This window comes from Ranitomeya variabilis, chromosome 1 (assembly GCF_051348905.1).
Source record: "Ranitomeya variabilis isolate aRanVar5 chromosome 1, aRanVar5.hap1, whole genome shotgun sequence".
NCBI classification, from domain to species: domain Eukaryota; kingdom Metazoa; phylum Chordata; class Amphibia; order Anura; family Dendrobatidae; genus Ranitomeya; species Ranitomeya variabilis.
In genome coordinates this window covers 1,086,444,506-1,086,468,614 of record NC_135232.1, presented here as the reverse complement: position 1 = coordinate 1,086,468,614, position 24,109 = coordinate 1,086,444,506, and the positions used below count along the sequence as shown (strand labels likewise).

The 24,109-nt window shown below is 46.9% G+C and overlaps 1 protein-coding gene across 1 annotated transcript in view; it reads right to left on the bottom strand.

Moving 5' to 3' along the window:
- The window catches only part of ADGRA3 (adhesion G protein-coupled receptor A3), a 71,447-nt gene that overhangs the window by 34,057 nt on the left and 13,281 nt on the right, over positions 1 to 24,109 (bottom strand). Inside the window, exons 2-5 of the mRNA XM_077279972.1 lie at positions 11,463 to 11,534; positions 7,900 to 7,971; positions 3,670 to 3,741; positions 373 to 444 (exon numbers count right to left, since the gene is read on the bottom strand). Of these exons, the coding sequence (XP_077136087.1) occupies positions 373 to 444; positions 3,670 to 3,741; positions 7,900 to 7,971; positions 11,463 to 11,534 (288 nt within the window). The remainder of the gene's footprint in view (positions 1 to 372; positions 445 to 3,669; positions 3,742 to 7,899; positions 7,972 to 11,462; positions 11,535 to 24,109) is intronic.

Below are 24,109 nucleotides of genomic sequence, written 5' to 3'. Positions count from 1 at the left end.
AACCTTAAAACTTTGCAATAATCCCACATATAGCCCTCACTGGGAAACTGGATGGAAAATTTTACAGGATCCAACACGCACGTACGGTATTTTTTTCCCCAATAGATCATGCACACATTATGGTCTATGGGCCATTTACGGGAAGCTTTTTTTTTTTTTTAATAAAGGGGATAAGAGTTGCGTCCTTGCCCTTACAATCCATGAGCCTTATTAGACCATTTGTCATCATCATGATGGACCGTCATCCGTATCACGGAGACTTTGTGAAGATATGTCGGGGTACGATGGCGGTGCGGGAATACTGGATACAGACCACCTTATCATATCTAGCATTTTTACAAATACTAATCCACGCAGACACAGGATACTTACAGTGACTTTAAGGCAAACAGGTTGGCAAATGTTCCTTGCGGCAATGACGAAAATAAATTCCCAGAGAGATTTCTAGGAAGGAAGATATAAAAACTTTCACTGCACGCAATGTAAATACCTGGTCAGATTACAGCTTAATAATCTACTACAAGGCAGGCGTCACAGCACAGGATAAGTACAGTTTACGGGCGTTTTATGTGTGATCATACAGCTAATGGAAGGAGGCAAAATAGTAACTCACCCTAATGCAGGTAGCAAAGCAATTCATTACCAGGAGTTGGCAATGCAGAACCCTGTAATTACTCAATGAGCTAGAAGAGACCTGTACATAGGAGGAAACGCTTCACCCCGTCCAGGAGATGTAGCACTAGATGTAACATGGAAGAGATAGAACTGTGGGTCTGCAGGGCCACGGCCCCTGAGCAACTCCATCCCATTCTTCTCATCTGGCCCATGAGCAACTCCATCCCATTCCTCTCATCTGACCCATGCGCTCCTCCTTCCCATTCTTCTCATCTGGCCCATGCGCTCCTCCATCCCATTCTTCTCATCTGACCCATGCGCTCCTCCTTCCCATTCTTCTCATCTGGCCCATGCGCTCCTCCATCCCATTCTTCTCACCTGGCCCATGCGCTCCTCCATCCCATTCTTCTCATCTGGCCCATGCGCTCCTCCATCCCATTCTTCTCATCTGGCCCATGCGCTCCTCCATCCCATTCTTCTCATCTGGCCCATGCGCTCCTCCATCCCATTCTTCTCATCTGGCCCATGCGCTCCTCCATCCCATTCTTCTCATCAGGCCCATGCGCTCCTCCTTCCCATTCTTCTCATCTGGCCCATGCGCTCCTCCATCCCATTCTTCTCACCTGGCCCATGCGCTCCTCCATCCCATTCTTCTCATCTGGCCCATGCGCTCCTCCATCCCATTCTTCTCATCTGGCCCATGCGCTCCTCCATTCCATTCTTCTCATCTGACCCATGCGTTCCTCCATTCCATTCTTCTCATCTGGCCCATGTGCTCCTCCATCCCATTCTTCTCATCTGGATTTAGCAGGTTTATAAGGGTCTCTATTACTAATAACTTGTAAAATATTCTAATGAAACCTTATAAGTCGGTGATGTGCCATGTAGACACTTTCTTTCCACAGTACCCGCAGTCAGTGGGGCATCAGCTATAACTGCTGCCTACGGGGGACTCCTGAAACCGATTTTCAAGGATGATTGCGAGTATTATTGGAAACCACACAAGTAGCACTTTCTTTCACAATCTTCTCGAATTTGGTACAACGTTGCTTTCTTGGACGCATTCATTCAGTAATAAGGATAAGATTATGCCATGTAAATCATTTTTCAATTGCTTAAACAGGGCAAACTTTTGTACCGATAGGGAATGTAGATTGTGAGCCCCATTGGGGACAGCGATGATGATGTCTGTAACATGCTGAGAAATTAATAGTACTATATAAACGAGTAAATTAACTAAAATTAACTCATCTGCTAAAAAAGGTGAGTGTTGGAGGGGGTAGGAGGAGAAAGCATTTCGGCTATCACCCACCCAATCACTGCAGAACACAGTCTTTGGCAGCAATTAATGACTGGCAGCAGAGTACATAGTCCTTTGTTGGATCCCATAACATGCCTATGTAATGTGTTTTGTTTTTAGGCATCTGTCAATCCATGATTCATTCTGGGATCATGGTAAGAATAAGTGTTTGGCCGGCTGCCTGGTAAACATCACTGTTTAGGAATGATCTATAACCACACTGGAGGAAAGCCTTGTTCTTTGTTTCCTATACAGAGCACTAGCATGTTTGGACCCTTTTTGCTTTCTTAAAGGGAGACTGTCACCCCCTCCAGCCGTTATAAACTAAAAGCGCCACCTTGTGCAGCAGTAATGCTGCAGTCTAACAAGGTGGCTCTTTTAGTTTTTGTTGCTGTTATTCCCACAATAAAGGTATTTATAATTTAGCTCAAATACCTGTCTTTGTACCTGGAGGCGGGTCTGAAGCCTCCTCTTTGAAGCGCCCAACTGCCGTCAGTCATCTCTTCTGGGGCGATTGTCGCCGCCCCCTCAGTGCTGTTATCGTCCGAAATCCGGCGCCTGAGCTCTGCCCTTCTGCCTGGCGCAGGCGCATAGAGCATTGGCCGTCCTAGCGCTGATGCCAAGTTCCATTCTGCGCCTGTGCGGCCACCCTGGTACTGAATCCCCACCCCGCACTGTGTTATGCATTATGCACTGTGCGGGGCTGGGGTTCCTGGGCATGCGCACTGCGCTTGTCAGACGCTCCCCCAGGTCCCCCTTTTTGTTCTGTGCAGCTGTTCCAAACGCCGGCAAGGATACCTGTATATTCCGGCAAGCTGGTGTGTGGTTTGTCTTGTTGTCTGTGTTTGTATGTTGTAAGGCAAATGCACACAAAGGGGGGAGCGTCTGACAAGCGCAGTGCGCATGCCCAGGAATCCCAGCCCCGCACTGTGCATAGTGCATAACACAGTGCGGGGCGGGGATTCAGTAACAGGGTGGCCGCACTGCCCGCACAGGCGCAGAACGGAACCCGGCATCAGCACTAGGACGGCCAATGCTCTATGCACCTGCGCCAGGCAGAAGAGCAGAGCGCAGGCGCCGGATTTCGGATGATAACAGCGCTGAGGGGGCGGCGACAATCGCCCCAGAAGAGATGACTGACGGCAGTTGGGCGCTTCAAAGAGGAGGCTTCAGACCCGCCTCCAGGTACAAAGAGAGGTATTTGAGCTAAATTATAAATACCTTTATTGTGGGAATAACAGCAACAAAAACTAAAAGAGCCACCTTGTTAGACTGCAGCATTACTGCTGCACAAGGTGGCGCTTTTAGTTTATAACGGCTGGAGGGGGTGACAGTGTCCCTTTAATACACTGAATGCACAGCTTCCATTTACTTACATGGTTAGGGATCACTATAGTTGAAATTAACACTGGTCAGACATTTGTGGCATATTTGTGACGCCACCAACTAACTAGATCGCTTGCCATCCAGGTCTCTATTCTGGCTCCACAAACCCCCGCGTCGGACTCGATGGCGTCACAGCCATTAATACCTGCCAGGACGGGTGATTATAGTGCGTCTGTCCTAACCATGTCGGCAGGTATCCGTGGCCGTGACGTCACGGGCCCCGCTATCCTCCTGGTGTGGAAGTGAACAGTCAGAATACCCTTTAGTTATATTGTCTGATGTCCTGTTAAATCATCCAAATATTTGTATTTCACAAGGATATATTATTATTATCTCTTCAGCTTTAATACATGTAATATAATACTTACAGTCTAACCAGGGCTGGGAGCCCCTTAAATATGTCCGCATTAAGGCATCCAATCCTATTATTGGCTAGATCTCTAAAATAAAGACAAGAGATTCGTTATTACCGTACACTTGTTATATCATCTATTATTAATTTATAATGCTATTTGCGGATTTTACATGGACTTTGCTATGTGGAGATTCCCTTTTTAGGGCTCGTGAACACTATTATGACACCTCCCTTGCAGTGACGGATAGGGGGCTCATCTCATGGACCCTCACCTGGGCTCGTGAACACTATTATGACACCTCCCTTCCAGTGACGGGTAGGGGCTCATCTCATGGACCCTCACCTTGGCTCATGAACACTACTGTTGCACCTCCCTTCCAGTGATGGGTAGGGGACTCATCTCATGGACCCTCACCTTGGCTCATGAACACTACTGTTGCACCTCCCTTCCAGTGATGGGTAGGGGACTCATCTCATGGACCCTCACCTGGGCTCGTGAACACTATTATGGCACCTCCCTTCCACTGACGGGTAGGGGGCTCATCTCATGGACCCTCACCTTGGCTCATGAACACTACTGTTGCACCTCCCTTCCAGTGATGGGTAGGGGGCTCATCTCATGGACCCTCACCTGGGCTCGTGAACACTATTATGACACCTCCCTTCCAGTGACGGGTAGGGGCTCATCTCATGGACCCCCACCTTGGCTCATGAACACTACTGTTGCACCTCCCTTCCAGTGATGGGTAGGGGGCTCATCTCATGGACCCTCACCTGGGCTCGTGAACACTATTATGGCACCTCCCTTCCACTGACGGGTAGGGGGCTCATCTCATGGACCCTCACCTGGGCTCGTGAACACTATTATGACACCTCCCTTCCACTGACGGGTAGGGGGCTCATCTCATGGACCCTCACCTTGGCTCGTGAACACTATTATGACACCTCCCTTGCAGTGACGGATAGGGGGCTCATCTCATGGACCCTCACCTGGGCTCGTAAACACTATTATGGCACCTCCCTTCCACTGACGGGTAGGGGGCTCATCTCATGGACCCTCACCTTGGCTCATGAACACTACTGTTGCACCTCCCTTCCAGTGATGGGTAGGGGGCTTATCTCATGGACCCTCACCTGGGCTCGTGAACACTATTATGACACCTCCCTTGCAGTGACGGATAGGGGGCTCATCTCATGGACCCTCACCTTGGCTCATGAACACTACTGTTGCACCTCCCTTCCAGTGATGGGTAGGGGGCTCATCTCATGGACCCTCACCTGGGCTCGTGAACACTATTATGGCACCTCCCTTCCAGTGATGGGTAGGGGGCTCATCTCATGGACCCTCACCTTGGCTCATGAACACTACTGTTGCACCTCCCTTCCAATGATGGGTAGGGGGCTCATCTCATGGACCCTCACCTGGGCTCGTGAACACTATTATGGCACCTCCCTTCCACTGACGGGTAGGGGGCTCATCTCATGGACCCTCACCTTGGCTCATGAACACTACTGTTGCACCTCCCTTCCAGTGATGGGTAGGGGGCTCATCTCATGGACCCTCACCTGGGCTCGTGAACACTATTATGGCACCTCCCTTCCACTGACTGGTAGGGGGCTCATCTCATGGACCCTCACCTTGGCTCATGAACACTACTGTTGCACCTCCGTTCCAGTGATGGGTAGGGGGCTCATCTCATGGACCCTCACCTGGCTCGTGAACACTATTATGGCACCTCCCTTCCACTGACGGGTAGGGGGCTCATCTCATGGACCCTCACCTGGGCTCGTGAACACTATTATGGCACCTCCCTTCCAGTGATGGGTAGGGGGCTCATCTCATGGACCCTCACCTTGGCTCATGAACACTACTGTTGCACCTCCCTTCCAGTGATGGGTAGGGGACTCATCTCATGGACCCTCACCTGGGCTTGTGAACACTATTATGGCACCTCCCTTCCACTGACGGGTAGGGGGCTCATCTCATGGACCCTCACCTTGGCTCATGAACACTACTGTTGCACCTCCCTTCCAGTGATGGGTAGGGGGCTCATCTCATGGACCCTCACCTGGGCTCGTGAACACTATTATGACACCTCCCTTGCAGTGACGGATAGGGGGCTCATCTCATGGACCCTCACCTGGGCTCGTGAACACTATTATGACACCTCCCTTCCAGTGACGGGTAGGGGGCTCATCTCATGGACCCTCACCTTGGCTCATGAACACTACTGTTGCACCTCCCTTCCAGTGATGGGTAGGGGGCTCATCTCATGGACCCTCACCTTGGCTCATGAACACTACTGTTGCACCTCCCTTCCAGTGATGGGTAGGGGGCTCATCTCATGGACCCTCACCTGGGCTCGTGAACACTATTATGGCACCTCCCTTCCACTGACGGGTAGGGGGCTCATCTCATGGACCCTCACCTTGGCTCATGAACACTACTGTTGCACCTCCCTTCCAGTGATGGGTAGGGGGCTCATCTCATGGACCCTCACCTGGGCTCGTGAACACTATTATGGCACCTCCCTTCCACTGACTGGTAGGGGGCTCATCTCATGGACCCTCACCTTGGCTCATGAACACTACTGTTGCACCTCCGTTCCAGTGATGGGTAGGGGGCTCATCTCATGGACCCTCACCTGGGCTCGTGAACACTATTATGACACCTCCCTTGCAGTGACGGATAGGGGGCTCATCTCATGGACCCTCACCTGGGCTCGTGAACACTATTATGACACCTCCCTTCCAGTGACGGGTAGGGGGCTCATCTCATGGACCCTCACCTTGGCTCATGAACACTACTGTTGCACCTCCCTTCCAGTGATGGGTAGGGGGCTCATCTCATGGACCCTCACCTGGGCTCGTGAACACTATTATGGCACCTCCCTTCCACTGACGGGTAGGGGGCTCATCTCATGGACCCTCACCTGGGCTCGTGAACACTATTATGGCACCTCCCTTCCAGTGACGGGTAGGGGGCTCATCTCATGGACCCTCACCTTGGCTCATGAACACTACTGTTGCACCTCCCTTCCAGTGATGGGTAGGGGGCTCATCTCATGGACCCTCACCTGGGCTCGTGAACACTATTATGGCACCTCCCTTCCACTGACGGGTAGGGGGCTCATCTCATGGACCCTCACCTTGGCTCGTGAACACTATTATGACACCTCCCTTGCAGTGACGGATAGGGGGCTCATCTCATGGACCCTTACCTGGGCTCGTGAACACTATTATGGCACCTCCCTTCCACTGACGGGTAGGGGGCTCATCTCATGGACCCTCACCTTGGCTCATGAACACTACTGTTGCACCTCCCTTCCAGTGATGGGTAGGGGGCTCATCTCATGGACCCTCACCTGGGCTCGTGAACACTATTATGACACCTCCCTTGCAGTGACGGATAGGGGGCTCATCTCATGGACCCTCACCTGGGCTCGTGAACACTATTATGACACCTCCCTTCCAGTGACGGGTAGGGGGCTCATCTCATGGACCCTCACCTTGGCTCATGAACACTACTGTTGCACCTCCCTTCCAGTGATGGGTAGGGGGCTCATCTCATGGACCCTCACCTGGGCTCGTGAACACTATTATGGCACCTCCCTTCCACTGACGGGTATGGGGCTCGTCTCATGGACCCTCACCTGGGCTCGTGAACACTACTGTGGCACCTCATTTCCAGTGACTGGTAGGGGCTCGTCTCATGGACCCTCACCTGGGCTTGTGAACACTACTGTGGCACCTCATTTCCAGTGACAGGTAGGGGGCTCATCTCATGGACCCTCACCTGGGCTCGTGAACACTATTATGACACCTCCCTTGCAGTGACGGGTAGGGGGCTCGTCTCATGGACCCTCACCTGGGCTCGTGAACACTATTATGACACCTCCCTTCCACTGACGGGTAGGGGGCTCATCTCATGGACCCTCACCTGGGCTCGTGAACACTATTATGGCACCTCCCTTCCAGAAACAGGTAGGGGGCTCATCTCATGGACCCTCACCTGGGCTCGTGAACACTATGACACCTCCCTTCCAGAAACAGGTAGGGGGCTCGTCTCATGGACCCTCACCTGGGCTCGTGAACACTATTATGACACCTCCCTTCCAGAAACAGGTAGGGGGCTCGTCTCATGGACCCTCACCTGTGTTATCCTTTCAGGTCTCTACGGACTTGTGTGCAGCACTCATTAATAAGACTTGTTGCATTTCTTTATATCTTAAAGCTAACTTACAGCCGTTTAAGAGTTGAAAGTCCCCAGAAGGCACCAGGTTCTATTGTGCTGATCAAGTTATTCCGAAGATCTCTGGAAATAGATAGCAAAAAGTTAGGCAACTTCCAAAACACGCTTCATTCATCATTTTCTACCATTTTGCTGTTGTAAAGTCTGTGCAGTTCCTTTATATAACAGGCTGTGCTGCTTCTGACATAAACCCAAGAGCATGCCACATTCATACGTATTGTCGAGGGGAGGAGAGGAGTCCGCAAATGACAGGATGCCAACATCGAGGAAGTCTCCCTCTGCCCTGGTCCAGCTTTAGGGAGTACTGAAGTGAACACCGGACCGAGGTAGGCAAATCTTCTTGCTCATCTCTAATGATAAATTACATGATAGTTTCTACAATCCAGGATCTAATAAAGCTGATAATCTGGGAATGGTTTTCAGTGTAGAAATAAAATACCATCGAATACATACAAGTGTTAATGAAGATGAAACTCACACTGTGGATTTCAACAGATTAATAACCAACATTACAGGAGTGGATTAAATAATACATGGTTGTAACCCAGCCTGGTGTTCAATCCTGTGACTATATCCAGCAGTAAATCCTTAGTGGAGGGTGCCCATTGTCACTGCTCACAGCTAAATATATCCAGCAATGGAATGCCACTTATATATATCCTCCGCCACCCGCCCGCATACGGGGAGATGTGGGCAGCCATGAGCCCGTCCTCATTGTCCCACAGGCCATGTAATCCGACACCAGCAGAAAAACAAACACGGGCTGACAACTTCCCTCAGAACAAAAGAAATAAACAGGATGAAGTCTCAGTTACCTCTGTGGCACCTATTAACTAAACACGTGCCGGTGCTATGTACATTGCTTCAGCAGATACCAGCATATCAGACATTGTGCATGAAGGGGAATGAGAGACCGGCAGATATCATCCATATAACACCCAGAGCAGGAGGCCGAGGGCAGAGTCTGATATTCAGAAATAGGGGTTACCCCGAGGGTCGTACGCCAGAACCTAAGGTGCGATCACACCGCACCATTATGGCTCCTGGGAACGATCTCTTCACGATACTCTCACAGTGCAAACCGGATGATGAGCACCAGACAAACAAACAAAATGCTCGTTTGTCTTGTGAAATTAGTTTATGGGCAGCACGTCGTCTACTCGCACCGGCAATCATATCGCCAGCTGGCTGACGTTGGGCATCGCACAGTGTAAATGGATTCTTACCGATTCTAGTGTCCAACCATTAAACACTGGATATAAGGACTGTGCCCCCCTTCTATGATCTCTACACTAAATGTTTAATCTTTGATAGGTTGCGGCCCCGGGTTAGTAGTGTTGATAGGTGGGGGGTCCTGATCCTGAGAGGGGCAGAGGCGGTCAGCATATCCATGGGCACAAGCCTGTACACCGCTCCGGATGCACACCGCGTACATGGTGACCCCCGCCGGTACTGAAGATCAGCTCCTGTTCTCATCTATAGGGACTGATCTGCACTGCACGCTGTACAGAGCTGTGCTCTTCTGGCCACGGTTTACAGCCATATAATGACAAGCTGTAAGTCAAGATCTCGGTTTTCTGGCAGTGAATGAGGACATTCCTTACATTGCCAATGCGTCCATCGGCTTTATAGAGTTGTCATACTGAAAAGTGATGGTGTTTGGCTTGGACACGTCCTCGCTGTATGATCAGTAGGGTGTGGACGACCCACTAATGTGGAGAATGAAGGTGCGGCGGTGTAAGTGTAGCATGGCGTCTCCTTCACATCGGTGACCCAACTACCGGCCGTGCAGGTAAAAGCTGGGAAAGCAATAAACAAGGCTCGTCCTCAGCATCTCCATCACTTTATAAGAGAGCAATGAAGCTCTAATCACAAAACTATTGCACAATGGATGGAGTTTCAGCACAAAGAAAAGGAAAGGAAATATTTTGGGCACGGTCATTGTGCCTGGGATCATCCTCTCTGATCGGCACCATGGTTGATAAGTGTATTGTGCCCAACATGCCGTCATTTCTGTAATAAATTAGATGGAAACCTCCTCTAATTTATAGAATTAGGACGCGTCACATGCTCGAATGTGAGAAGTGCAGATAGAAGACCGATAGAGAAAAAGGACCCGTCCCACCGGGAGAACGCAGACACTCGGGGTCATTTCACCAGTCCAGTGCCATAAAGTCCCATTCTGAGGGAATATATTTGCAGGGAGACTTCAGCGTTCCTCCATCATAAAACCGGGACTTCCAACTGTTTGTATCTCCTAAAGTACTGACAAAGTAAATGAGGCAGGTCAGGAAAAAGAGAAAAAAGAAAGGAAAACTCTGTGGGAGGGTGAGTATCCGATCCATGGGAACAGGATAGAAATAGCAAGGAGTCTTGTAAAATGTGTGGCGCGTTCTCAGACTTGTCCCCTCGAGAGTCAATTTCCTGCAGAGTAAAACACACGAAATACCACAACACTCGCCCTCCCCCAACACGCAGGGATCACCGGCAGCCGCCACTGCAATCAGGAGTCACATTCCCACAACACTTCATATAAAACACATTAAGAAAAACAACGAGCGGTGCTTGTACTCCGTGCTCATGTGTAAGAACGTCCGAGCCGCGGTCAGGCTGTGTGCTGCACAGAAGAAGGCTTACCCAGCTCGGGACCCCCGTTCATGATCAGGCATATTTTTCAGGATTTTTAGTAAATGCAGTTTAAAGAGCTGTAAATAATATTCTTGTCTGAAAATTCACGTAATTTTTGCAGCTATTTTTCATGATACACGGGGCTTCATTTTAAGATCAATGTCATATTCTCTCTTTTTTTCTGATATTGGTTAAAAAGAGAAATAAAATGAGAATCTGTTTTTCCCAATTTCTAATTTTTATGACCACTAAAATACATTAATCAACGTGCCACCCATTCTGTATCAATTGTTATATCCTGAACACTTATTTTTTCATGGGAACAGGGCCGGTAACAGCGATTTTGACTGACTGTTGCATTTTTTTAAAATTTATTTTTTTATTTATTCCTCATTTATTTTACACACCGTGTCCTCCATAAAGTCATAAAAGACCTTTGGGAGGAGGGGAAGTCATTTCAGTACTTTTATTTTGTTTCCCCTATAACTGGGGCTGGTACATTATTCCTCAGTTACAGGGGAATTACCTCTTTCCTCCCGTCCTTTGGATTATTTAATAATAGACTTTTATTCCATTAGATCGTGGGAGCTGGAATGTCTTTGTTTCCCTTAATGGGTTTGGATAATCCCTATAGAGGGGTTCTCCAAAAATACTAAAAACATGGCTGTTTCCTGTAAAGCCTATCTGTCCACAGGTTTTGTGCGGTAAAGCAGCTAAGACTCATTCATTTTAGTAGAGCTGAATCGCAACATGACCCATAGGCAGGAGTGGCGCTGTTTGTGGTAGAAATGCCGCCATGTTTATCCAATCCTGGAAAACATCATTCACACTAAATCACTATACAAAGATGGAGCAGTGTCGGTGAGATCTTCTAATGAACCATCAGGAGGTCCACCACTGGGACCATAACAGAAGGGAATACTTACAGCCTCTCCAGGAAGCTCAGCTCCTCAAAGGAAGCGTTCTTCAGCTCAGAGATCTTATTACTGTTCAGGATTCTGGAAGGACAAAGAAAGAACAAATTAGAATAGAGATGAGACCCATTATCTGCCACACACCTTGTAACCCAGAAGATCGACCATCGGGCTACATCCTGGGGGGTTACAGCATTACGTGGACTGTCTAGGGTCCGTACACCGGGCTTGTAGGCTCCATTACGAGATACTGTAGCTGTAGTAAAAAAAGGCCAGGACCAATCAAATATTACACAGTGATCTACCGTGGCTCAGAGAAAAAGCTAAACACGAGGTTCTTAGTTATACTGATCAGAATGTAGAAGCCCACGGCCACGTCACGGCGAACCTCCGAGAGGGGTCATCAGCTGTCAGGCATAATACCGCGCAGAAAGGGGGAGCCACAGTAATAATGGTCACCAACTCCAAGTGAATAGATCTTTAAAAAAAAAAAAAAAAAAGTCACCTCCCTTATGTGTCAGGCAAAAAGCTGGGAACATAATAGACGACCCTGCAAAAAGGGCCCCACCAGCTTTATAAAGGTCGCTAATCTGCAGTAGAGGAGTATCATTTGGACGCGCGTCGAGGTCTTTTTTTCTACAGCTACGGCAGGCTCCATTCTGATACTGATACTCCGGAACATGATAGAGCGCATGTTCGCTCTGCTGCCACCATTACAGTCTATGGCCCAGTCGATGAATGTGTCCCCGGACCCTACGGGGGGACAGAACGCAATGTGAAAGCACCCTTATAGGCAACACAGAGACTGATTTCTTCCAAAACAAGTCACTTTTACCTTTGAAGCCTCGGGTCCTTGTTTTGTCCTTTATGGTAAATTCAATCACATTGCAGCAGCACCATAGACAAAGTATCGGGATACTCGTCATAATCATTGTTTTCAGGTTTTTCATTCAGTCCCCTTGGTCTCGACATATAACAACTGGCCCCGGAGTATAATACTGTATTTGGCCCCAGAGCTTAACATCCCACCACCCCCGTTGCCATGCCTCCTTCCATTATTATCTTTACTACCATGTGGTTACACAGAGCTCAGATACCAGTGCGGTCCTGTAATAGAAGCCACCGGTGTAAAAAGTCAGCGCGTGACATTTCTTCCTCCTAAATATTCCACAATCGCCTCTGTGTGGAATTATAGAGAAGTGGAAGAAACTGCAGAAATTCTGCCAGGAAGGTAATAAAGTAATAAAAGGTCATGGGTTTCCATGGCCGAGCATCTGCATGCAACCTTACACCACCAAGCACAATGCCAAGCGTAGGATGGAGTGGTGTAAGGCCGCCACCATTGGACTCTGGAGCAGATGTGTGTTGTAGAGTGATGGCTCACACTTCTCTATCTACAAGTCTGATGGCCAAGTCTGGGTGTAACAATGCTCCTCTGGGTGAATGGGAAAAATTGCTCACAAACTTCTCCCAAAATTTTGTAGAAACCCTTCCCAGAAGAGAGGAGGCCGTAAACAGAAGGAGATGAAAGCTCCTGTGTGATGTCCTAGTACTGAGGTCTTATAGTGTACTAGATGGTGGCCCGATTCTAACGCATCGGGTATTCTAGAATATGTATGTATGTATGTATGTATGTATGTATGTATGTATGTATGTATGTATGTATGTATGTATGTATGTATGTATGTAGCACAGGCCACGTAGTATATAGGAGCCATGTAGTATATAGCAGACAAATACTACGTGGCCTGTGCTATATACTATGTGGCTGCTATATACATACAGACATACATATTGTAGAATACCCGCTGCGTTAATACAGGCCACGCAGTATATAACAGTGGCCACGCAGTATATAACAGCCCACGTACTATATAACACAGCCCACGCAGTATATAGCAGCCAAGCAGTATATAGCACAGCCCCCGCAGTATATAACACTGGCCACGTAATATATAGCACAGCCCACGTAGTATATAACACTGGCCACGTAATATATAACACTGGCCACGTAATATATAACACAGCCCACGCACTGTATAGCAGCCACGCAGTATATAGCACAGCCCCCGCAGTATATAACACAGCCCACGCAGTATATAACACTGCCCATGCAGTATATAACACTGGCCACGTAATATATAAACACAGCCCATGCAGTATACAGCAGCCACGCAGTATGTAACATTGCCAGGTTAGTATATAGCACAGAGATGTAGTATATAATAGAGCCCACGCAGTATGTAACACAGCCCACGTAGTATATAGCAATGTGGGCACTATATGCGTGGTTAAAAAGACTTAAAATAAAAAATAAACATATACTCACCTTCCGAAGGCCCCTTGAAGTCCTGGCGCCTGTGTGCGGTGCACGCGGCAGCTTCCGGTCCCAGGGTTGGTATGAGCGCAGGACCTGTGATGACGTCGCGGTCACATGACCGTGACGTCATGGAAGGTCCTTCTCGCATAGCATCCTTGGCACCGGAACCTGCCGCTTGCACTACAGAGGACAGCGGGCGACGTTGGAGGGTGAGAATAACGGTTTTTTTTTATTATTCTTATTTGTAACATTAGATCTTTTTACTAGTGATGCTGGACACGCAGCATCAATAGTAAAAATTTGGTTACACATGGTTAATAGCTGCGTAACCGGAGTGCTTTACACCGCGCTCCGGTAACGCTGGCATTAACCCTGTGTGAGGGCTGACTGGAGGGGAGTATGGAGCGGGCACTGACTGCGGGGAGGAAAGAGCGGCCATTTTGCCGCCGTACTGTGCCCGTCGCTGATTGGTCATGGCAATGGTCGTGGGCGTTTTGCCACGACCAATCAGCGACTTGGATTTCCATGACAGACAGAGGCCGCGACCAATGAATATTCGCGACAGACAGAAAGAAAGACAGAAGGACAGCAGAAAGACGGAAGTGACCCGTAGACAATTATATAGTAGATGTCTGTCCTTCTGTCTTTCTTTCTGTCTGTCGCGGATATTCATTGGTCGCGGCCTCTGTCTGTCACGGAAATCCAAGTCGCTGATTGGTCGTGGCAAAACGCCCACGACCATTGCCACGACCAATCAGCGACGGACACAGTCCGGCGGCAAAATAGCCGCTCTTTCCTCCCCCAGTCAGTGCCCGCTCCATACTCCCCTCCAGTCAGCCCTCACACAGGGTTAATGCCAGCGTTACCAGAGCGCGGTGTAAAGCACTCCGGTTACGCAGCTATTAACCCTGTGTGACCAAATTTTTACTATTGATGCTGCGTATGCAGCATCAATAGTAAAAAGATCTAATGTTACAAATAAGAATAATAAAAAAAAAAGGTTATTCTCACCCACCGATGTCGCACTCTGTCCTCGGCAGTGCAAGCGGCAGGTTCCGGTGCCAAGGATGCTATGCGAGAAGGACCTTCCATGACGTCACGGTCATGTGACCGCGACGTCATCACAGGTTCTGCGCTCATACCAACCCTGGGACCGGAAGCTGCCGCGTGCACCGCACACAGGTGCCAGAACTTTAAGGGGCCTTCGGAAGGTGAGTATATGCTTATTTTTTATTTTAAGTCTTTTTTAACCACGCATATAGTGCCCACATTGCTATATACTACATGGGCTGTGTTACATACTACATCTCTGTGCTATATACTAACCTGGCAATGTTATATATTGCGTGGCTGCTATATACTGCATGGGCTGTGTTATATATTACGTGGCCAGTGTTATATACTGCGGGGGCTGTGCTATATACTGCGTGGCTGCTATATACTGCGTAGGCTGTGTTATATAGTACGTGGGCTGTTATATACTGCGTGGCCTGTATTAACGCAGCGGGTATTCTACAATATGTACGTCTGTCTGTATGTATATAGCAGCCACATAGTATATAGCACAGGCCACGTAGTATTTGTCTGCTATATACTCCATGGCTCCTATATACTACGTGGCCTGTGCTATATACTATGTGGCTGCTATATACATACATATTCTAGAATACCCGATGCATTAGAATCGGGCCACCATCTAGTATATATATACTCAAATTTTTCGATTGGGAAAAAGGAGTACAGGCCTTTATAAGTTCCCGGTCTTGATGAGGGGCCGCGTAGGAGTCATACAATCCCAATTCATTTAGAGGGAGAGACTGGAGTAAGATTTCTGGCATGAGTAGCGCCATGGACCCTCACAACACAGCCAGGCTGTGGCGTCGCACCCCCAGTTATGTGAAATTGCCAAAAGTTTCAACATTTTTTTAGACTTTTCCAAGCAATTTACGACAGAATTCTGGTAAAAATTGCTTTGATGGACTAGGACCTAAGGTTTTGCTTTTATGTCTAAATCTGCACTACGGACAGACTGATCTTCCAAAACAGCACCATTCTGGTCCACAGGCTGTGTGCGGTATTGCGGCTCTGTACCGTTCACTTCTACAGAACTCAGCTGCAATACCAGACATGACCTGTACGCAGGTTTCACAACCCAACGAGACGTTTGTGACGCAGGTAATTGTGGGCTAGAAGTGGTTGTGTGAGCAGCTTTTATCACGGCCGTCACACAGGGAACCAGTTGGGACAAGTATTGTTTAGGCTGGGGGCCACCAGTGCAGCCGGGAGGCTCATGTTCTCCCCGATCACAAGGACTACAGAGCGGACACAAAGCCTCGCCGCCTTTCATCTGCTTTCTGAAAACATTTAAGCTTCAGCTCTGAAGGTTGGGAACGAACTAGGACGCTGATGGTGACGTCTTCGCTACGGGTGCTCACTTGTCTTGTTCCCTTTAAGATGGGGTTTCTAGTAAAAGCATAAAATGAGAAGTGGTTCCAAGATGGACAGATGATCTGGCAGGGATTGATCACCAGCCATAATCAGCTGCTGGGAGTTTCTCACAGGAAGAGGTTGACTATTCATCACTTCCCTGCTAACACCTGCAGAGCATGTCCTTTACTATAGGAGGGGCGGACATTAATGTTTACAGCACTCGTAAACCAGGCGAGCCCCACAACCAGCTCATCATAACAAAGGAAGTCTGACATGGAAAACTACACGCTAAAGGTTTCATCCTGCGATTTACCAAAAATGCAGAATCCTATAGGGAAGGCCCACTGGAGCAAGTGAGAAGCGTAGTGCAGCCAGAAACACCCAAGATTTTGTAATCTGCACAAACAAGTGATTTTTATTTAAAAAAAAAAAAAAAACACTTGGATTATGTGCGACTTTGCCCTAACATTAGATCTGTAGTGTCAGATAGGTGCCAGATTATTAAATATTCTGGATTACAGATAGTCCTACTAAATGGCTCTCATTAGTATGGGTGTAATCTGAAGCCGAAACACTGAAAGAACGGACATTCACTTTGCTGGCATCATTGTCATTTGTGACAAATCTGTGCAGAAAAAGAAAAAAACAAACAAACAAAAGAACCACGACAAATCTGCACCATGTGCACAGGAACTTATGGCTATGTTCACTCGTTGTGTTTTTTCAGCGTTTTTTAACGCAAATTTTCACCTGCATTTTACAGTACCAGCAAAGATTTCAGAGATTTCATGCACGCAGATTGTTTTTTTTTGTCCCCAGTATTTTGTGGGTTTTGCATCTTTCCGAGTTTTTCCAGCATATTTCACCAATTGAAAACGAGGTGTGGTGCAAAAAAACCGCAGGTATCAGTTTCTTTGCTGTGTTTCTGGTGGCATCAGATTTTTTTTTTTTTATGCAAAAAAAAAAAAAAAAACAAAACAAAGAAAAAAAAAACACAACAACAAAAACTAAGCAAAACCTTTTTTTCTGCATGTTTCTTACTGCCAACAGGTTTTGCCTGTGAAAAAAAAAGCATCAAAAACGTAACATGTGAATATAGCCTAACAGTAGTGGTCAAAATTCTGGAAACCTTAGGGAAAAAAGAAAAAAAAAAGTGCACTTTTGTCGTTGGATTGTTCACAACACCAATTTTTTTTTTTTATATTACCATATCACAAGAAAGTAATATTCAAAACCTATCGACAGTGAGTACTTCGGGTATGTAAACATGGGAATTTTTTGGAGTGAAAAACGACCCAATAAAAACCTCAATAACCTGGATGCTGTGCTCCGTTTTTGCCCCGTGTGCACATAGCCTAAGAGCTCATGCAGATATCAGTAATGTTCTCGTACAGCAAAATTGGTCAGAAGCTTGATTGAGTCAGTTTTTCTCTGAGAAAAACAAAAAGGTTTCTCCGCTTTCTCTTATCCATCAGTCCGGGAAAACTAACAGCACACAGATGTCTGATTTTTTTCATGAACGCTGCTCCCCCAGTAAGGCAGCAGGGATCTGGCTGTCAGTCAGAATGACATCGCAGTCACGCCCCATCAACAGAGTGGGAAAAGAAGTTGGCGCTCTGTCGACGTGATGTCAGCAGAGGCAGCTGAATCGCCGGCAGGAGCGGCCTGTGACCGCTCTGTCGGCGACGATCGGTGCAGGTGACAGCAACCAGGTAAGTAGCAACCACCTTCCTGTTGGTGCTTAGGCACATGGATAAGTCTTTGAGAGATAAATATGGCTTTCCTTTGTAGAACTCGAAGATTTTTTTAATCACCTGCACTAAACAGTCCTTATACTCAACTTCATACCAGGAATACATGGCTTACTTTCTATTTTTTATCAGCTTGAACCCGAGCCATGGCGACTTGATGGATGAACTCTCTTGTAGGAAGATCGATGATGTAGAAAGCTAGATGGTCTACCAGGGTCTTCTCCATTGGGTTGCTCTTCCCCTTCGCCGTGTTCCGTCTTCTCTTCCGACCATCATGTCCTCCTCCAGTAATGGCTCTATTTGGAGGATGTATCCAAAAGCAGGCAAGTCGCAGCTTGGTGATCCTTGCTTCCGGTGACATGCCTGGCTAGAGTTGTTTGCTCTTCTTGCCATCCATGGTATTGATAACATCCTTCTCCAGCATCACATTTCAAAGGCGTCCATTCTTTGTACACACTTTTTATCGACTCAGACAATTTTCTTCTGTTACCTGGACACAGTCTAGTAAATCTTCTATCACCAGTGACCGATTCTTCTTGCGTCTCTTTTTCTTCCATCAGAAGCGTAGCCTCGACCACGCACAATTATTATTCTACAACCCTCCGTGGGCGACCAGTCACCTCTTCTCTTGTACGTTCTACAGGCTCACTACACAAAGGAGAGGGAAAAAGCCACCAACCCTGTCTTTGCATTGTGCGATTGATGTTCTGCTGTCACCCGTGATCTGGGGACATGGGGTTTCGTTTTCTGGAATTCCTATCATTGATTTTGCCGCACTGCAGTCTACATGAAATGATCTTTCCAATGATGTAGAAATGTCTGATATTCTAAAAAAATAAAACTAAACTAAAAACGGAAGTTATGAGTGATCACATGAAAAAGATGCAGAATTTTTGCCCCGGTGTCAATTCTTTCAGCGTTTTTTTTACCCATTGAAGGCAATGAAAAAACCATAAAAAAGTAGCAAAAAAAGACAACCGGAATTTGTGAATAAATCTACCTTTATAGCATTATTATAACATTTCCACTGATTTTGATCTGAGACACGGATTCAAATTAGCCATGCACGAGCCATTAAATACATTGAATTTTTTAATATAAAGTGTCACTATTGGGAGAGATTTACCAATTGTCAGGAAAGCGAAAATGTAATTTCTTTTTTTATGGCTGAGCAAAGAGCTCTCCAAAAAAGTTACAACTCACATATCCAGATTCACTGCTGGAGAATGGACGGCGAGGGTCACCTGACCCAAAATGACAGCCTCTAGGCATGTATGGTCAGGTCAGAAGACCAGAGGTCGGTCCATGCTTTGGGGTCAAGAGCGAAACATGGACTTGTGAATCGGGACAGAAGCGTACAGTAATAAGTGAGACGTCGCGTGTTGTTGTAACTCCGTGACTATAGGGCACAACACTGGCGCACAGCTGTGGATTACAGCACCAGAGGCAGCAATGTGGTGGGGGAGCAGGCAGAGAATGGAACAGATTTACAGTCACATTGTCACAGTATACTTCCGTACAGCGCACAGTGTTACAGTATACTCCCGTACAGCAGTGTTACAGTATACTCCCGTACAGCGCACATTGTTACAGTATACTCCCGTACAGCACACATTGTTACAGTATACTCCCGTACAGCAGTGTTACAGTATACTCCCGTACAGCAGTGTTACAGTATACTCCCGTACAGCACATTGTTACAGTATACTCCCGTACAGCAGTGTTACAGTATACTCCCGTATAGTACACATTGTTACAGTATACTCCCGTACAGCGCAGTGTTACAGTATACTCCCGTACAGCGCAGTGTTACAGTATACTCCCGTACAGCGCAGTGTTACAGTATACTCCCGTATAGTACATATTGTTACAGTACACTCCCGTACAGTGCACATTGTTACAGTATACTCCCGTACAGCACACATTGTTACAGTATACTCCCGTACAGTGCACATTGTTACAGTATACTCCCGTACAGCAGTGTTACAGTTTACTCCCGCATAGCACAGTGTTACAGTATACTCCAGTATAGTACACATTGTTACAGTATACTCCCGTACAGCAGTGTTACAGTATACTCCCGTATAGTACACATTGTTACAGTATACTCCCGTACAGCGCACATTGTTACAGTATACTCCCGTACAGCACAGTGTTACAGTATACTCCCGTATAGTACACATTGTTACAGTATACTCCCGTACAGCACAGTGTTACAGTATACTCCCGTATAGTACACATTGTTACAGTATACTCCCGTACAGCAGTGTTACAGTATACTCCCGTATAGTACACATTGCTACAGTATACTCCCGTACAGCACAGTGTTACAGTATACTCCCGTATAGTACACATTGTTACAGTATACTCCCGTACAGCGCACATTGTTACAGTATACTCCCGTACAGCACACATTGTTACAGTATACTCCCGTACAGCACAGTGTTACAGTATACTCCCGTATAGCACAGTGTTACAGTATACTCCCGTATAGTACACATTGCTACAATATACTCCCGTACAGCAGTGTTACAGTATACTCCCGTATAGCGCACATTGTTACAGCATACTCCCGTATAGTACACATTGCTACAGTATACTCCCGTACAGCAGTGTTACAGTATACTCCCGTATAGTGCACATTGCTACAGTATACTCCCGTACAGCGCAGTGTTACTGTATACTCCCGTATAGTACACATTGTTACAGTATACTCCCGTACAGCAGTGTTACAGTATACTCCCGTACAGCAGTGTTACAGTATACTCCCGTACAGCAGTGTTACAGTATACTCCCGTATAGTACACATTGTTACAGTATACTCCCGTACAGCGCAGTGTTACAGTATACTCCCGTACAGCGCAGTGTTACAGTATACTCCCGTATAGTACATATTGTTACAGTACACTCCCGTACAGTGCACATTGTTACAGTATACTCCCGTACAGCACACATTGTTACAGTATACTCCCGTACAGTGCACATTGTTACAGTATACTCCCGTACAGCAGTGTTACAGTTTACTCCCGCATAGCACAGTGTTACAGTATACTCCAGTATAGTACACATTGTTACAGTATACTCCCGTACAGCACAGTGTTACAGTATACTCCCGTATAGTACACATTGTTACAGTATACTCCCGTACAGCGCACATTGTTACAGTATACTCCCGTACAGCACACATTGTTACAGTATACTCCCGTATAGTACACATTGTTACAGTATACTCCCGTACAGCACAGTGTTACAGTATACTCCCGTATAGTACACATTGTTACAGTATACTCCCGTACAGCAGTGTTACAGTATACTCCCGTATAGTACACATTGCTACAGTATACTCCCGTACAGCACAGTGTTACAGTATACTCCCGTATAGTACACATTGTTACAGTATACTCCCGTACAGCGCACATTGTTACAGTATACTCCCGTACAGCACACATTGTTACAGTATACTCCCGTATAGTACACATTGTTACAGTATACTCCCGTACAGCACAGTGTTACAGTATACTCCCGTATAGTACACATTGTTACAGTATACTCCCGTACAGCACAGTGTTACAGTATACTCCCGTATAGTACACATTGCTACAGTATACTCCCGTACAGCACAGTGTTACAGTATACTCCCGTATAGTACACATTGTTACAGTATATTCCCGTACAGCGCACATTGTTACAGTATACTCCCGTATAGTACACATTGTTACAGTATACTCCCGTATAGCACAGTGTTACAGTATACTCCCGTATAGTACACATTGCTACAATATACTCCCGTACAGCAGTGTTACAGTATACTCCCGTATAGCGCACATTGTTACAGCATACTCCCGTATAGTACACATTGCTACAGTATACTCCCGTACAGCAGTGTTACAGTATACTCCCGTATAGTACACATTGCTACAGTATACTCCCGTACAGCGCAGTGTTACTGTATACTCCCGTATAGTACACATTGTTACAGTATACTCCCGTACAGCACAGTGTTACAGTATACTCCCGTATAGTACACATTGTTACAGTATGCTCCAGTATAGCACACATTGTTACAGTATACTCCCGTACAGCGCACATTGTTACAGTATACTCCCGTACAGCACAGTGTTACAGTATACTCCCGTACAGCACACATTGTTACAGTATACTCCCGTACAGCACACATTGTTACAGTATACTCCTGTACAGCACACATTGTTACAGTATACTCCCGTACAGCGCACATTGTTACAGTATACTGCCGTACAGCACACATTGTTACAGTATACTCCCGTACAGCGCACATTGTTACAGTATACTCCCGCACAGCACACATTGTTACAGTATACTCCTGTACAGCGCACATTGTTACAGTATACTCCCGTACAGCGCACATTGTTACAGTATACTCCCGCACAGCACACATTGTTACAGTATACTCCCATACAGCACACATTGTTACAGTATACTCCTGTACAGCGCACATTGTTACAGTATACTCCCGTACAGCACACATTGTTACAGTATACTCCCGTACAGCGCACATTGTTACAGTATACTCCCGCACAGCACACATTGTTACAGTATACTCCTGTACAGCGCACATTGTTACAGTATACTCCTGTACAGCGCACATTGTTACAGTATACTCCTGTACAGCGCACATTGTTACAGTATACTCCCGTATAGCGCAGTGTTACAGTATACTCCCGTACAGCGCACATTGTTACAGTATACTCCTGTACAGCGCACATTGTTACAGTATACTCCTGTACAGCGCACATTGTTACAGTATACTCCTGTATAGCGCAGTGTTACAGTATACTCCCGTACAGCGCACAGTGGTACAGTATACTCCCGTACAGCGCACAGTGTTACAGTATACTCCCGTACAGCACACATTGTTACAGTATACTCTTGTACAGCATCTATTCACAGCAGAACAATACAATCCTCACTACACCAAGAGCAGCTCTGGAAATAACGAGTAATGGTGCTCTGTAGAGGTTACCATGCCCAGCAAGGTATAATGGTACATGAGATTACATGGAGAACAGTGGATTATGGAGCTGCAAATATCAGATTGTTCTGCACAAATAGAGAACAAGCCTTGATTAGAAACCTATGGACCTAGTCTAACCGGAACATGGGCTAATCTTCAAATGAGCAAGTGCAAAGGTTATTGTGGAGGGAGAGAGAACACACAGTCAGCTGGGACAATGGCCAGAGTGCTGGATCCTATTAGCGGCACAGAGGTGTCACCCGTCACTGCAAAACTGTCTGTGATGATAAAGAGACTCCTGGGAATTCTACTGCAAGGAACAGGAAGCACCAGTCAGAAATAACCCCAGTGGCAGCTGTGAAAACTGATAAACTGATTATGTATGTATATATACACTCACCGGCCACTTTATTAGGTACACCATGCTAGTAACGGGTTGGACCCCCTTTTGCCTTCAGAACTGCCTCAATTCTTCGTGGCATAGATTCAACAAGGTGCTGGAAGCATTCCTCAGAGATTTTGGTCCATATTGACATGATGGCATTACACAGTTGCCGCAGATTTGTCGGCTGCACATCCCAAAGATGCTCCATACAAGGCAGGATGGATCCATGCTTTCATGTTGTTTACGCCAAATTCTGACCCTACCATCCGAATGTCGCAGCAGAAATCGAGACTCATCAGACCAAGCAACGTTTTTCCAATCTTCTACTGTCCAATTTTGATGAGCTTGTACAAATTGTAGCCTCAGTTTCCTGTTCTTAGCTGAAAGGAGTGGTACCCGGTGTGGTCTTCTGCTGCTGTAGCCCATCTGCCTCAAAGTTCGACGCACTGTGCGTTCAGAGATGCTCTTAGGCCTACCTTGGTTGTAACGGGTGGCGATTTGAGTCACTGTTGCCTTTCTATCAGCTCGAACCAGTCTGCCCATTCTCCTCTGACCTCTGGCATCAACAAGGCATTTCCGCCCACAGAACTGCCGCTCACTGGATTTTTTTTCTTTTTCGGACCATTCTCTGTAAACCCTAGAGATGGTTGTGCGTGAAAATCCCAGTTGATCAGCAGTTTCTGAAATACTCAGACCAGCCCTTCTGGCACCAACAACCATGCCACGTTCAAAGGCACTCAAATCACCTTTCTTCCCCATACTGATGCTCGGTTTGAACTG